Source organism: Mustela putorius, unplaced genomic scaffold (genome assembly GCF_011764305.1).
Source record: "Mustela putorius furo isolate JIRA1106 unplaced genomic scaffold, ASM1176430v1.1 tig00003898_pilon_pilon_pilon, whole genome shotgun sequence".
NCBI lineage: Eukaryota > Metazoa > Chordata > Mammalia > Carnivora > Mustelidae > Mustela > Mustela putorius.
In genome coordinates, this window is record NW_025422047.1 from 21,527,505 (window position 1) to 21,540,562 (window position 13,058).

The following is a 13,058-nucleotide window of genomic DNA, read 5'->3' on the forward strand; positions in this document are numbered from 1 at the left end:
CACTTCTCAGTCTAGCATTGGGAGGCCACTGGGTTAAACCAATTCAGTCGCTGACACTTAGGTCTCTTGGGGGCCTTTCCACGGTATCCCATAAGCCATCCAGATTTATTAATTCTCCCAGAAACCCAGAAGGGAGATCATTTGGACCCGCTTGGCGGAAGTGTAGAGTGAAGTCTTGAACACAGAATTCATAGCTTGAGAGGACTTTATTCATCATCTCCCTCAGCGTCCTGTTTACAGATGAAAAGCCTGACCTGTAGCAACAATAATAGTAATTTTATGATGGCAATAATTACTATTTGTTTAGTAATGTCCAGTTTTTAAAGTGCTTTTACATTCAATAAATATATTTTTTAAGATTTTATTTATTTATTTGACAGAGAGAGATCACAAGTAGACGGAGAGGCAGGCAGAGAGAGAGACAGAGAGAGGGAAGCAGGCTTCCTGCGGAGCAGAGAGCCCGATGCGGGACTCGATCCCAGGACCCTGAGATCATGACCTGAGCCGAAGGCAGCGGCTTAACCCACTGAGCCACCCAGGCGCCCTTCAATAAATATTTATTGAGCAGGGATGGAGGCTAAGACCCGGGTGATTAGGGAGAATTGAGTACCACCACTGGCTGGGAGACCCTCTCACCTTTCCTACCACTTACGACAATGGGGCAGGCCCTTGAGGCGGAGGTACCAGAAGTCTAGTCCAGTCAGGATCTTTTTCCCTGCACACTGGTTACCATAGTGATAGGCATCTGCCCTCCAGAGCTGTGAGGATGGAGGAGATGGTGTGTGAAGGGCAGTGCCAGACCTAGCCCAGCCGCTTCACCTCATCACATCGCTCTCTCTCCCAGGCTCCTCCACCCTCACCTGGTGACTCCGTGTGGACCACAGGCAATCTCAAAACACTGACCCTCTTGTGAGCTATCTCACGTATGCAGACCCAGACTTTCCTGGAGATGGAGGTCCATCTTGAAGTTCTGGGAAGGTAAAGCAACCAACTCAAAGCTCCCCTACCCTCGAAAAATATCAGGGTCAAGCGGCAGGACATTGCCGAGGGCGGGGAAGACTGTGGGTTCCCGCAAAGGAGCAGGCCCTAGAAGAAACCTGGGGCGACCGCACAGTCCCATGACCGTCAGGGCGAAGCCGAGGACAGCGGGGCACGACAGCCGTGCGCCGGCAGGGGGCGCCCCACGGCCACCGCCCGCTCCCGGTAGGAGGGGCGGGCGCCTGGCCAGGCTAGCCAGCAGTCCAGCGCCAGGGCTGGCGGGGAGCCGGGCGGAGGTGGGGCCGCAGGGCGGGGGACGCAGCCGGAGGGGGGGCGGAGCCGAGTGAGGAGGAGGCAAGATCCTCGTTCTTTGGCTTACTGGGGTCATTACCTCCCCTGGGTGTGCGGCGAGGCGGCGCCATGCGGAAGGCGGGATTGTTGCTCTCACTCAGCGACGGGGCGTGGAGGTCTGTGCGGATGGCCAGCTCCGGGATGGCGCGCCGGGACCCGCTCGCCAATAAGGTAGCTCTAGTCACGGCGTCCACCGACGGGTGAGTGCCGGGTCCAGAGTCTCTTAGGCCCCCACTATCCGAAAATAGGTACTAACCCCTTGACCTTTGCTTCCCTGTGGGAGTCCTCAGTGGACATCACTGCTAGAAAAAGTCTGACCCCCGAAGAAGGGAACCACGTGGTCGGCCTGCAGCGCCTCCGAATCCTCTTGCGTCGGCCCCACTTCTGCCAGTCTCCTGTCACTGCTGCCCCTGGCTCAGCTGCGCCACTTCAGTCACCCGGGGCCCTGGGCTGCCCCCGTCAAGTGGCCCCACCTAGAGTCTGGGAAGACCAAACACCAGAATTCCAAAACACTCCAGATTTCAAAAAATCCTATCCCACGGCCTCCCTCGACCCTGCACATGTTCCAGACACCCCATTTGGCGCCCCTTTCCTGGACGGGACACAAGACCCGTGTGTCCAGGTTTTTGTTTAGCTCAGTACATTTTGCCCTTGCCCTGTTTCTCACCCACCTCTCTTGTCTAGCCGTTTCTCGACCCTGCAGGACTTTGCTAAATGCCTGCATTACACAAATCTGAAGTAAAAATGTATGCGAAATGCTAATGGCTAATAACTGCAAAGTGTAGAACCCTTACTCCCAGGGGAGTAGTGTAAAAAATGGGCATTTTTTACTAGAGACCCATCCTTTCGCATACACCCCCACATGTAATTAACAGAATTTTGAGATGTAGACTAGTAAGGGAGGTATCTGGGGACAGGGGCTCTTTCCGGTGAGACCTTCCAATCATGCAAGTGGCTGTTGCTACACCCCTAGCTCCTTTCTCTCCCCTCAGTCCCTGCAGGGTGTGTGGGGCTTGTCACTGCAGCGATCCCTGTGGAAGGTAATGTCAGTTCCTGAGAACCTAGCGGGGGGCGGGGGCAAACCTTAGGAAAAGTAAGTAAATGAGTGCTAAAAACAGGCTAAGCATGTCCATCTGTATGGTAACGGCTCTTTTACACATAATGCAGACAGGAGGCCCTGCAGAGGGAGAGCTGGAATTCAGACTTGAGCATTCTGACTGCGGAGCTCATCTCTCAACCACTTCCCCCTGTACTGGCCCTGATAGACATCTCTCTCTGCCTCAGGATCGGCTTCGCCATCGCGCGGCGCCTGGCCCAGGATGGGGCCCATGTGGTCGTCAGCAGCCGGAAGCAGCAGAACGTGGACCGGGCAGTAGCCACGCTGCAGGGGGAAGGGTTGAGCGTGACGGGCACCGTGTGCCACGTGGGGAAGGCCGAGGACAGGGAGCGGCTGGTGGCCACGGTGAGCAACAAGGGTATGGGCACAGAGCCAGGTGGTGGTGGAAGGGAGCCTGCCTGAGCCTCCTTTCCTGCTTTCCTAACAACAGTGATGTGATGCAAGCCGGCACTATGAACTGAAACGTAAATGGTCGTTCTGCGTACCAATCCACCCACACATTTTTACTGTGTGCCTTTACTATGATGTCTCTCAGAATCATCCCATCCCAGTCAGAGAATAAAAAATCACTCTAATGCTTCAACCCTGCATCACCAACCCTTAGGTTACCCAGGAAAACAGCTGGCCCTGGTTCTCCAGTAGTTTCCAATCTAATTGGGCAGATGAGAGAGGTAAATGTGATTGCAAAACAGATGTCTCCACCCACAGACTAATAATCAGTGTCCTGTTCTATAGCTTGTTGAGTCAAGTCTCTGGGAACCTCTTCGGTGAGGCAACCCACCATGTTTCAGCCACTTACGTTTGCTATTCTCTTTGTCCAGAGCCTTCACGGGTTGTCTCTAAACCTGACAACAACCCAAGCAAGGCAAGGACTATTCTCCCGGTTTTCAAACATTCAGAACATTCCACTCTGAAAGCTGGAACAACGTCCTGAGGCCCCACAGCCAGTCAGAAAGAGCTGGAAATCAATCCAGACCTGCCAAGCTGACTGCAGACCACCAGGCATTTCTCCATTAGCATCAGGGCAGGTCTTTCATGCCCACTTGGACGTTAGTTTCAAAGAAAGTGTCAAAGGCAGTGTCAGAGCTGGAACTTGGCACCAGCTTTCCAGCGACACAAGAAAATATGAGTATCTGGCAAAGGAGGCAGTTCTCCCCTTAGGCTCAGGACATACACTTTATTACCTGGAGTAAAAAGGAGACTCTACCCTAGATGGAAAGTAGAGCAGACTGGAAGGCTGGCAGAAATAATTCGGTAATCGTAGAAGAGGGGTTCCTTAAACAGTGGTAAATGGTGGTATGATAGGATAAAGTCATTCCATTTGGGGGGAACCATTTAGCAGTGCACTGGAGAGAGCCAAATGTGTGTCCAAGAAAGTAACTTTGGGGCACCTGGGTGGCTCAGTCAGTAAAGGCCCTGACTCCTGACTTCAGCGCAGGTCATGATTGTGGGGTCCTGAAGTGGAGGGCTCCAAGCTTAGCATGGAGCCTGCTTAAAATTCTCTCTCTCTCCCTTTGCCCCTTGCCACCTCCTTTAAAATAAATACAATTTTTTTTTTTTTTTTTTTTTAAGGAAAGAAAGTCACCTTGTTTGGCATAGGCTGCTAGATAGAACCTGAGTTTGGGACATTGATTCTGAGGGTGAAGAGAGCCTCTGGGATCCTGGGCCAACTGGTGACTAGCCATATGAAATGTGCCTAGCAACTTAATTTTAAAATCCTGCCAGGGAAACAACCTCTAACCCCTACCAGGTCCACTTACCCTGTCCTACAGCCCTGGCCCAGATGTGGGGCTTGAGCTAGACCTCCCAGAGGGGGTGAGACTGGACAGATGGAAGAGTGACAGGGTTCCAGATGACCCTGCAAAATGAGCAGGGAGCCAGGGAGGGCCTGAAAGGGAGAGCAGAACATGGGCTCAGGAGTGCCGGTGGAAAATGGCCTGGTGGGAAGGATAAGGGACAGGGGCTCCATAGCCTCCCAAAGAAGGTTAGATGTTCTTGGAGGAAATAAGCCACATGAGGTTTTGAGCAAGATGAATATGGATATATTTGAAAAAGATAATCTTGCACCAGTAAGAGGATATATAAGAGTAGAAAAGACTCTGAGCCAAGGATGTTAGCAAGGAACCTGAATGCTCTAGACTATTCAGGTCTAGAGCAGCAGCAGTGGTACCAGAATGGATATGCCCAAGAGACGTTTAGTGGGAACCAAGCAAGATTTTTTTCTTCCTAACGCAAGAAATGGGAAACAGTGGGTTAAAGCCTCTACCTTCGGCTCAGGTCATGATCCCAGGGTCCTGGGATCGAGCCCCGCATTGGGCTCTCTGCTCAGCAGCGAGCCTACTTCCACCTCTCTCTCTCTCTGCCTGCCTCCCAGCCTACTTGTGATCTCTGTCAATAAAATCTTTAAAAAAAAAAAAAAAAAGATGGGAAACAGGAGGGTTGAGTCGAAAAACACCTTTAGGGGCTCCTGAGTGGCTCAGTCCATTAAGGGTCTGCCTTCAGCTCACGTCATGATCCCAGGGCGCCCCAATAAGTTAATTTTTAAAATGGTTACTATCCAGTGGCTTCCTAATCTGTGCCACAAAGCTTCTCAAAGGCATGGGGGAGCAGAATCCAGATCACTCGCTTCTCCACTTGACTGTATTTTTTCCAAAAAATATACCTACCCCAAAACAGAGCACCCAACTCCTAAACACTTTAGGGTAGCGATCACACAATTTAGGGCAGGCTTACGAGACACCTGGGTAGTCATAGTGCCTTTCTCATGAATCTTCTGTGGTTCTCTGTTCAGTCAAAACCTAGACTTCTCGGGTGCCTGGGTGGCTCAATGGGTTAAAGCCTCTGCCTTCGGCTCAGGTCATGATCCTAGGATCCTGGGATCAAACCCCACATCAGGCTCTCTGCTCAGCAGAGAGCATGCTTCCCTACTTCTCTCTGCCTGCCTCTCTGCCTACTTGTGATCTCTGTCTGTCAAATAAATAAATAAATAATCGTAAAAAAAAACCCAAAAACAAAAACCCTAGACTTCACCCCTCTCTGAGATGTAGGCTCCCTGCCCCCAACCACACAGCCACAGAGCAGAGCACCCATCCCTTTCTAGCTTCCTGTGCATTTCACTCGTTGCAAGTCCATAGGTGAGATTTACACAGAGCCAAGGCAGGTGACTGGGGCTTGATGCTGGGACGCCAAAACTTAGCACCAGACAGTATCCATACTGGTTTGAAAACCTTACGTGATTTTCAGTTTTGTTCAATTTATATGTTGACAGCCCAAGCCATTCCTTCAGCAGCGTGGAAGCAACGGAGCTTAGCACCTAGTTAGCAAGAATAATTAGTTAAAACAGGAACTAGCAGATGGTACACATAGTTAATAACACCCCTCCGTGCGCTAAATCATGAAGCACAAAGGTGCTTAAGGGCCCGTAGTGCTGCTTGCCCAAGGCATCCGAATTGCCTGTTCCGGGCCAATGTGTAGCCTCCTCTCAGAGCCCTGTTTTGTGGGCAGATTCTGTTCACCCACTCATTACTCTGGCATGTGCCTTCACCACCTACTTTCAATTTATTAGCGAGGTGAGATGTTGCCTTTCTTGGCCTCCCCAGTTTAAATATTGGTTTCCACCTTGAATCTTCCATGCCTCCCAGCCAAAAAAAAAGGGGGGGGAGATGACATCATAACTGAGTGGGAAACTGCTTTAAGCCCAGGCTGGTGTCTTCCTCACCGTGGCTCCTGCATAGCCAGTTTCCTAGTGATTCCAACTCACTTTCAAAGGACTCTTTAAGAATTAGCTCTGCAGGGGCACCTGGGTGGCTCAGTGCGTTAAGCCTCTGCCTTCTGCTCAGGTCATGATCTCAGGGTTCTGGGATTGAGCCCCGAATCGGGCTCTCTGCTCAGCCTGGAGCCTGCTTCCTCCTCTCTCTCTGCCTGCCTGTCTGCCTATTTGTGATCTCTATCTGTCAAATAAATAAAATCTTAAAAAAAAAAAAAAAAAAAGAATTAGCTCTGCAGCAGAAGGGAGACCGACCTCCGACCTCAGATCTGCCACCATTAACTGACTAGCTTTGTGCCCTCTGCAGATTATGTGGACTCCCCCAAAGACCCAGTGAGAAGGCCTCCTCCTGTTCCTTAACCAGCCCTTATATGTCATTACTGAGAAATTCACTTCCCTGGACCTCAGCTTCATCCCCTGTGGCATGAGGACAGTGGGCTGGGTGATCTAAAAACCTCTCCCAGTGGCAACATTCTGTTGGTCTATCTAAAACAGTTTCTCGGGGTGCCTGGGAGGCTCAGTTAAGCATCTGCCTTCAGCTCAGGTCATGGTCTTGGGGTCCTGGGATCAAGCCCCATGGTGGGCTCCCTTCTCAGCAGGGAGTCTGCTCCCTTTCCTTCTGCCCTACCCCCCCCCCATTCATTCTCAGGCTCTCATGTGCTCTCTCTCTCTCTCTCTCCCTCCCTCAAATAAATAAAATCTTTATACCAAAAAATATAAATATAAATTAATAAATAAAATAAAACAGTTTCTCTATTCAGGTAGGTATGGACATATTGAGTTTGAGATCATGGTAACTCAGTCAAGGAGAACCGGGCAGTAAGCACTTGGACAAATGGGGCTGGGACTTGGTGGGAAAAGTGTAAGGGTCTGGAAATGAATTTTGAGGTGGGACCTGAAGCTGTGAGAACAAAGGAGCTCCCCCAAAAGGGAAAATATAAAGAGTAAAAAGTCAGCAACAACTCTAGAAGTGGGGAGCAGGAAGAAAAGCCTGCAAAAGAAACTAGACCTGAAATGTTTAGCAGCAGAACTTAGGGTAGCTGGGGAGAGAGACGTTTCAGGAAAAAGAGGTATCATTTTGACATCATTTTGTCCTAAGAAGGAATTCTTTATCCACATTGATAAGTGCACCTCCCTTACTGACCTGCAGTTCTAATTCAGACCTTACTCCTCTCTCTAGGCCGTGAGTCTTCACGGGGGCATTGACATCCTGGTCTCCAATGCCGCCGTTAACCCTTTCTTTGGAAACCTAATGGATGTCACCGAGGAGGTGTGGGACAAGGTGAGAGGGGATTAAAGGAGCAGGGGATAGGCCTCAAGAAACAGCCAGAACAAACTTAGGCTGCTTTTAGAATGCATTTGTCGAGTGCCTGGTAAATGTGAGGAATCCTTGCGATCAGCACGCACCTGGAGTGCACCTGGTAAAGGGCAGGTGGGGGATGATGGCTTCCTCTCTCCTTGCCCCCCTTTCATTTCTGCTTCTCCCGAGTTTGGCTCTTCCATTTGTTCCTGGCTAACCTTCTTCTGCTTCACTCCCCAGCTCTCTCCCCCCACATGCTCATCCAGACTCTTCTTCCAGCTCTATTTCCAATAGAGACATGCCAGCTATCTGCCTAATAGCTAATACACTTAAGCTTACATAACCCCCGGCCCCTTTTCAGAGGCCAAAAAAGAATGATTTTGCATTAGCTGGAAAACTTTAATAGCTGCTAGTTAAGCAAAATGACCTAAGTTACCGCTTTATAACTTAAAACCTTTGAAAAAGACCCATGCACTTTTCTTCTTAACTGCAGTGTCAAGGAAATAAGAGATCCCAATGTCTAAATTCAAGTGTGGAATATTGGGTTTTATGTGAACGTGCGTAATTACATTTATGATATATTTCACACACCTACAGATTTTAATTATGAAGCCTTAATTAAAATATTTGTCTTTGTTTATTAAGGTTAATATTCCCACATGATTTGGAAATGCTAAATTTTTTATGATCTCCCCTAGTTTGGCTTTTCACTCTGATGTCATCAATAACTTCTCACCACTGAAGTTTAAGGATACTAAAATATTATAGTTTGTTTATCAGTGTTTCACAGACATCAAGACCAAAGTGCCAAATGTGCTTTAGTGAGTCAGTTCCTGATTGATATTCTTTAAAGTAGAGAAACATCTTTCATGAGCTGTCTGAATAAAGACCACATGAAAATCAGTTTTAAACCAAGTGATTTTTCTTTTTAATTTGCATTTTTTAAAATGTCACAGTACATCAAATATAAATTCAATGACTGATCCTCGATTAAACTCTGGATTTTTAAAATAAGGACATGTGGGGAGACAATTGGGGAAATTTTGTTAGGGACAGCCTATTACGTAAAATCATTATTACCAATGTTAGATTTCGTGGTGTGATAATGGATGGTGGTATGTAAGAATGTCCTTATACTTTAGGAAAAATGCTAAAGTTTTACTGATAGAACACTGGGATGACTGCAACTTATCTTCAGTAGTTCAGGAAAAAACTGTGCAGATACATGGATAGGACACATGGGGCAACATGCAAACAATTGGTGAATCCAGGTAAACGATATCTGGATATTCATCATACTTCTATTTCAACTTTTCTGTAAGATGAAAATTTTCAAAATAATAAATCGGCATGGAGAGCTTGGTAGGGGCATATCCCAGCATGCCTAGAACAATGTAAATGAGAGTTATGCCTTTGTTTTAAATGATGGATGTGGGGTTTTGACAGGAGCCTGTGTCCCAGCAGCCCCAGAAGTGCCCCCTCATGATCCTACTTTCCAATAATGGCCAGCCAGACAGCCCATCCAGGAGGGCCAAAAACATCTGACTCCTTAACATTTCCAGAGAAATGTTGGAATGACTCCGAGTGCCTGAGGTCAGGCCACGTTTTCCCTGGGCAGCAGGGCCACTCTGGAGTGGAACCAGTAGGCCAGCCCACTTCCAACTTCTCCCTAGTTGGGAGAAACACAGAAAATCCAGCTCAAATCCAAAGAGGACCTGCTAATATAGGCCAAATCATGTGCAGCTGGTTAGGTAACAAGAGGGACCAGGTTCCTTTCTTTCTCGCGCAAACCTAATGGGTCATTCTCTAGCTGAATATGCCAGTGACAGGGGCTTCTCCCTGGGCTTCAGCTTCTGCTTTTGCCATGTCCAGGTAAACCATCCCTGAGGTCTGCACCGGGGCCCCCGAAACATCCCAGGAACCCCGCCATGAGTCCTCATTGCCCTGCCTTCTCCAGCTCTTCCCTCATGCTCTTTCTCCTTCTCTTTTGGTTTCAGATTCTGGACATTAACGTGAAGGCCACAGCCCTCATGACAAAGGCCGTGGTGCCAGAGATGGAGAAGCGAGGGTACAGACAGTGAGAGGGAGCCTGGGTGCAGTGGACCTCATGTGGGCTGAGGGCCAGAGTTCCCACTGAGAAGAGGGTCACTCTCTTTTTTTTCCAGAGGCGGCTCAGTGGTGATTGTGGCCTCCATAGGAGCCTACTTTCCGTTTCCTGTAAGATCCCCCTTCTTTGCCACTTCCACCACCCCTCCCCCGAATCGTGCATTTTTTCCACTCCCCTGGTCACCCTAACAAGTGTATGCCCCCTTTTGGAATCACACCACCAAGCCCCTTCCCACAAAATAGATGCATTGCCTCCAAAACCCCTAGCCTAGGGGTGGTTCACCCACAAGACAGTTTTCTGGCTCCCTTAGAGATGCCCTATTATCTACTGCCCTATCCAAAAATGAACTGGAAACAAAGACACTAACCCACTGTCTCCTTTCCCCAGGGCCTGGGATCCTACAATGTTAGTAAAACTGCCTTGCTGGGCCTCACCAAGAACCTGGCCAGAGAGCTGGACCAAAGGAACATTAGGGTGAACTGCCTGGCACCGGGACTCATTAAGACTACCTTCAGCCAAGTGGTGAGGACCGCAAGGACCCCAAAGGGGCATCTTCCTAGACAGCAAAGCCCAGTATCTTCTGCCCCACCCCACCCCAGGCTTTTCAACATTCCCCCTCCATACCATACATCCTCCTGTCTGGATCAGACCCCACAGGCACCTTTCTTGAGGTGTGTGGTAGAGACCAGAATTCAGACTCTGCTCACACTGTTCCATATCTCCTTAAGTGGATGAGAACTGGGGAGAGCCAGCAACAACCTCACTAGCACCTGCAAAGAAGACAGTGGTAGGGTGCGACTGGGAACTGAGGAGGGCTAGGAAATGGAAGGGGCCTCCCTCCAGCCTTCCTCTCATTTGCCATGAGGGCAGCACTTCCTCCCCTCTCTGACCCTCTGTCTCCTCTTCTGCCACATAAAAAGATGTCCCTTTTTTCCTGCAGTTGTGGAAGGACAAGGAAAGGGAGGAGAGCATAAAAGAAATCATGCAGATAAGAAGGTAAGGCTGTCACAGGGGAGGGTTGGGAAGGACAAGGATGAAAGGTCCAGTCCCTCACCCAGCCCACAGCTCACTGTCTTTTGGTCCCACAGACAATACAAGCATGCGCTCTCCTGCCACAAACACATACATTGCAATCCTTGTGTGCTGCGTTGCTACAGTGGCACATGAGAGGAGTTCACGTCCATTGCAAAAACCAAACAGAGGCTCCGGCTTTCAGCAGAGCACTGCTCCAGGGGAATCCCTGACTCCTCTCTCCACCTGGCTGTGGCCTCCACCTTCAGCCATCTGTAGCACCCAGGGACGAAGACCAAAACCATGCTTTTTTTTTTTTTTTTTTTTTTTTAGTTCCCCTTGAGTAAAATGCCATGTTTCCAAAGCTCAGATGGACTAAGGCCCGAAACTCCCCTTGCAAAGAAAACTCACCTCTTCCCTCTTCCCCACAGGGCTAGCCAGACTGCTCAGGCCCCTTTGGCTCCTTTTCCTCTAACCTCCCTGCCTCTCTCCAGCTTTTGTCTTGTCCATCTTGTCCCCTCAAGGACACATTCCAGCAATGCCTACTCTTTACTGGTCCGGACATCCCAGAAGCCCTCAGGTGCCCCACAAGCTGCTCTCATGCCAGGCATGAGCTGCACACCTAGTTCACAACTCATTAACAAGTTGGGGTACTGTCATTTTGGAGCCCCGGTGAATGTCTGTGCCCATGCTTCTTGGTCTTGGGTGTGCACTAGTCCAGTGTAGGACCTGGGCATCTTTTGGGGGGCGGCGGGGGGCGGGAATTTAAGCCTCCTAGATGATGACAGTGTGCAGCTAGGATGGAGAACCACACACTGATCCAGGCCTTCTAGGTTTGAGGTCCCCACTCCAACCACCTCAGAGCATTCTGTGGCAGTTAAGGTTACAGCGTCCCCGAACTACACAATTATAGATACAAATCCCGAGAATTAGCACATTCTCCCAAAATGAACCTAACTTTAAGGGCCAAAAAGAGATTCCTGAAAAAGCTGTCTGTGAGTTGAAGCTACACAAATGCAGACTGAAAGCAAACTGTTTACTGTTTCACAGACTCCCTGACAATTGAACAGTATACACACAGGCGAAACAAAGTTGCTGCTCACCAGTGTATCTGTATGACTTGGGATTCTGCTGTCCTGAGTTGTCTGAAAAACAAAAATGTCTCCATACTGTTTGAATATAATGTGTGGTGGGTTTCGCAGGATGCAGTATTTACTATAACAGCTTATCTTCACGCTAACTCTATTTGACCGACAGGATGCTTGTCCACTGGTCCTGGATAAATCACCTGATACTTTTTGATTAAGCAAATTCATTCCCTCTGGGCCAGTTCAGGAGCTGACTGTTGGATTTTTACTCCCTTCCTTGTTGCCCCTCTTCCCCAGGATAGGCAAGCCGGATGAATGTGCAGGCATCGTGTCTTTCCTGTGCTCTGAAGACGCCAGCTACATCACTGGGGAGACAGTGGTAGTGGGTGGAGGGGCCCCATCCCACCTCTGAGGACTTGAAGAGGCCTCACTGGGGCAGAGATTGGGCTACAGCTCCTGCACTCATCGACTAGCCTTTCCCACCTCTGCCCAATATACTGCTCACCTTACACCCCACCCCACCCCCCAAATCAGTTCCACCCTGTGAAAAGATCCAGCCTTCCCTGTGGTCAAGGTATGGTCTTGGGATTTGCTCTGTTGCTGAAGCCTTGAGAAGAGACTTCCCCTGAGAGCAGAGGGCAGGCCTGCTGAGAAAGCTGAGTCTATGTTTCCAAAAAACAGTACTTTTTTTTTCCTAGACTTGGAATTTGAGGGAGACGGGTTTGAAGGAAGCTGGGTGGGAAATCAACAACTTGCAAAGAAAGATGCAAATAAAATGCAGATGATCATGTTGCTTTGAATCGGTGTATTCATTTTTCATTGTGGGGTACATAGGTGTGGTGGCCAAGCAGAGATTCTTTGTGGGCTACATCTCTGCATCCCCTAATCCTCCTCCTTGTCTCCAGTACCTAAGCGTGGAGCTCAGGGGTGGATGTGTCTGCGGAACTGCCAGCTGGGAGGAGGTGGCCCAGGAACTCCTGGGTGATACTCTTGGCCTCACACCCGCGGGGAAGGTGCCAAGGACGCTGCGGGGATCCCTGAAGCTGGGCAAGCGGGAGGAAGGATGAACACCCCAGATCTGGCCAGGTCCTCTCCTGGCATCGCCTTCGGCTCTGAGTTCCCTTGTGGGTCAGTGAGTAGGAGCTGGACGCGTCCCGAGCGGTAAGGCAAAAGGAAGGGGCCTTGCAAGGATAACTCAGAGAGGGGTACCCAATACCACAAAGAAAAGAAATGGATTCTGCTCACGGTGCCCGAGGAGTGGATGGCACGGAAAGTGGACGACACCCCAGCCCGGGAGACGGCCCAGGCTCCAGGCGACACGCACCCGGCGTCGCAAGCGG

The 13,058-nt window shown here is 49.7% G+C and overlaps 1 protein-coding gene and 1 long non-coding RNA gene across 2 annotated transcripts in view; one reads left to right on the forward strand and one right to left on the reverse strand.

Moving 5' to 3' along the window:
- LOC101670020 overlaps positions 1 to 1,474 on the reverse strand; it is a 180,132-nt gene extending 178,658 nt beyond the window's left edge. The window contains exon 1 of the long non-coding RNA XR_001179939.2: positions 1,370 to 1,474. This is a non-coding gene — a long non-coding RNA (uncharacterized LOC101670020). The remainder of the gene's footprint in view (positions 1 to 1,369) is intronic.
- Positions 1,398 to 12,518, forward strand: LOC101670438 (dehydrogenase/reductase SDR family member 4). Its single transcript, XM_004755280.3, has 8 exons — positions 1,398 to 1,529; positions 2,614 to 2,791; positions 7,393 to 7,494; positions 9,510 to 9,580; positions 9,678 to 9,729; positions 10,007 to 10,141; positions 10,560 to 10,615; positions 12,016 to 12,518. The coding sequence occupies exons 1-8, from the start codon at positions 1,399 to 1,401 to the stop codon at positions 12,128 to 12,130; spliced, it is 840 nt and encodes a 279-aa protein (XP_004755337.1). The 5' UTR covers position 1,398; the 3' UTR covers positions 12,131 to 12,518.
- Positions 12,519 to 13,058: the final 540 nt, after the last annotated feature.

What these genes read in the sequence shown, in the direction of transcription:
- LOC101670438 (XM_004755280.3), top strand. Translation starts at nt 1,399, where the DNA reads ATGCGGAAGGCGGGATTGTTGCTCTCACTCAGCGACGGGGCGTGGAGG. An exon ending in GGGAGCGGCTGGTGGCCACG is followed by an intron (nt 2,792 to 7,392) that starts GTGAGCAACAAG and finishes TCCTCTCTCTAG; the next exon opens with GCCGTGAGTCTTCACGGGGG. An exon ending in CCAGAGATGGAGAAGCGAGG is followed by an intron (nt 9,581 to 9,677) that starts GTACAGACAGTG and finishes TTTTTTTTCCAG; the next exon opens with AGGCGGCTCAGTGGTGATTG.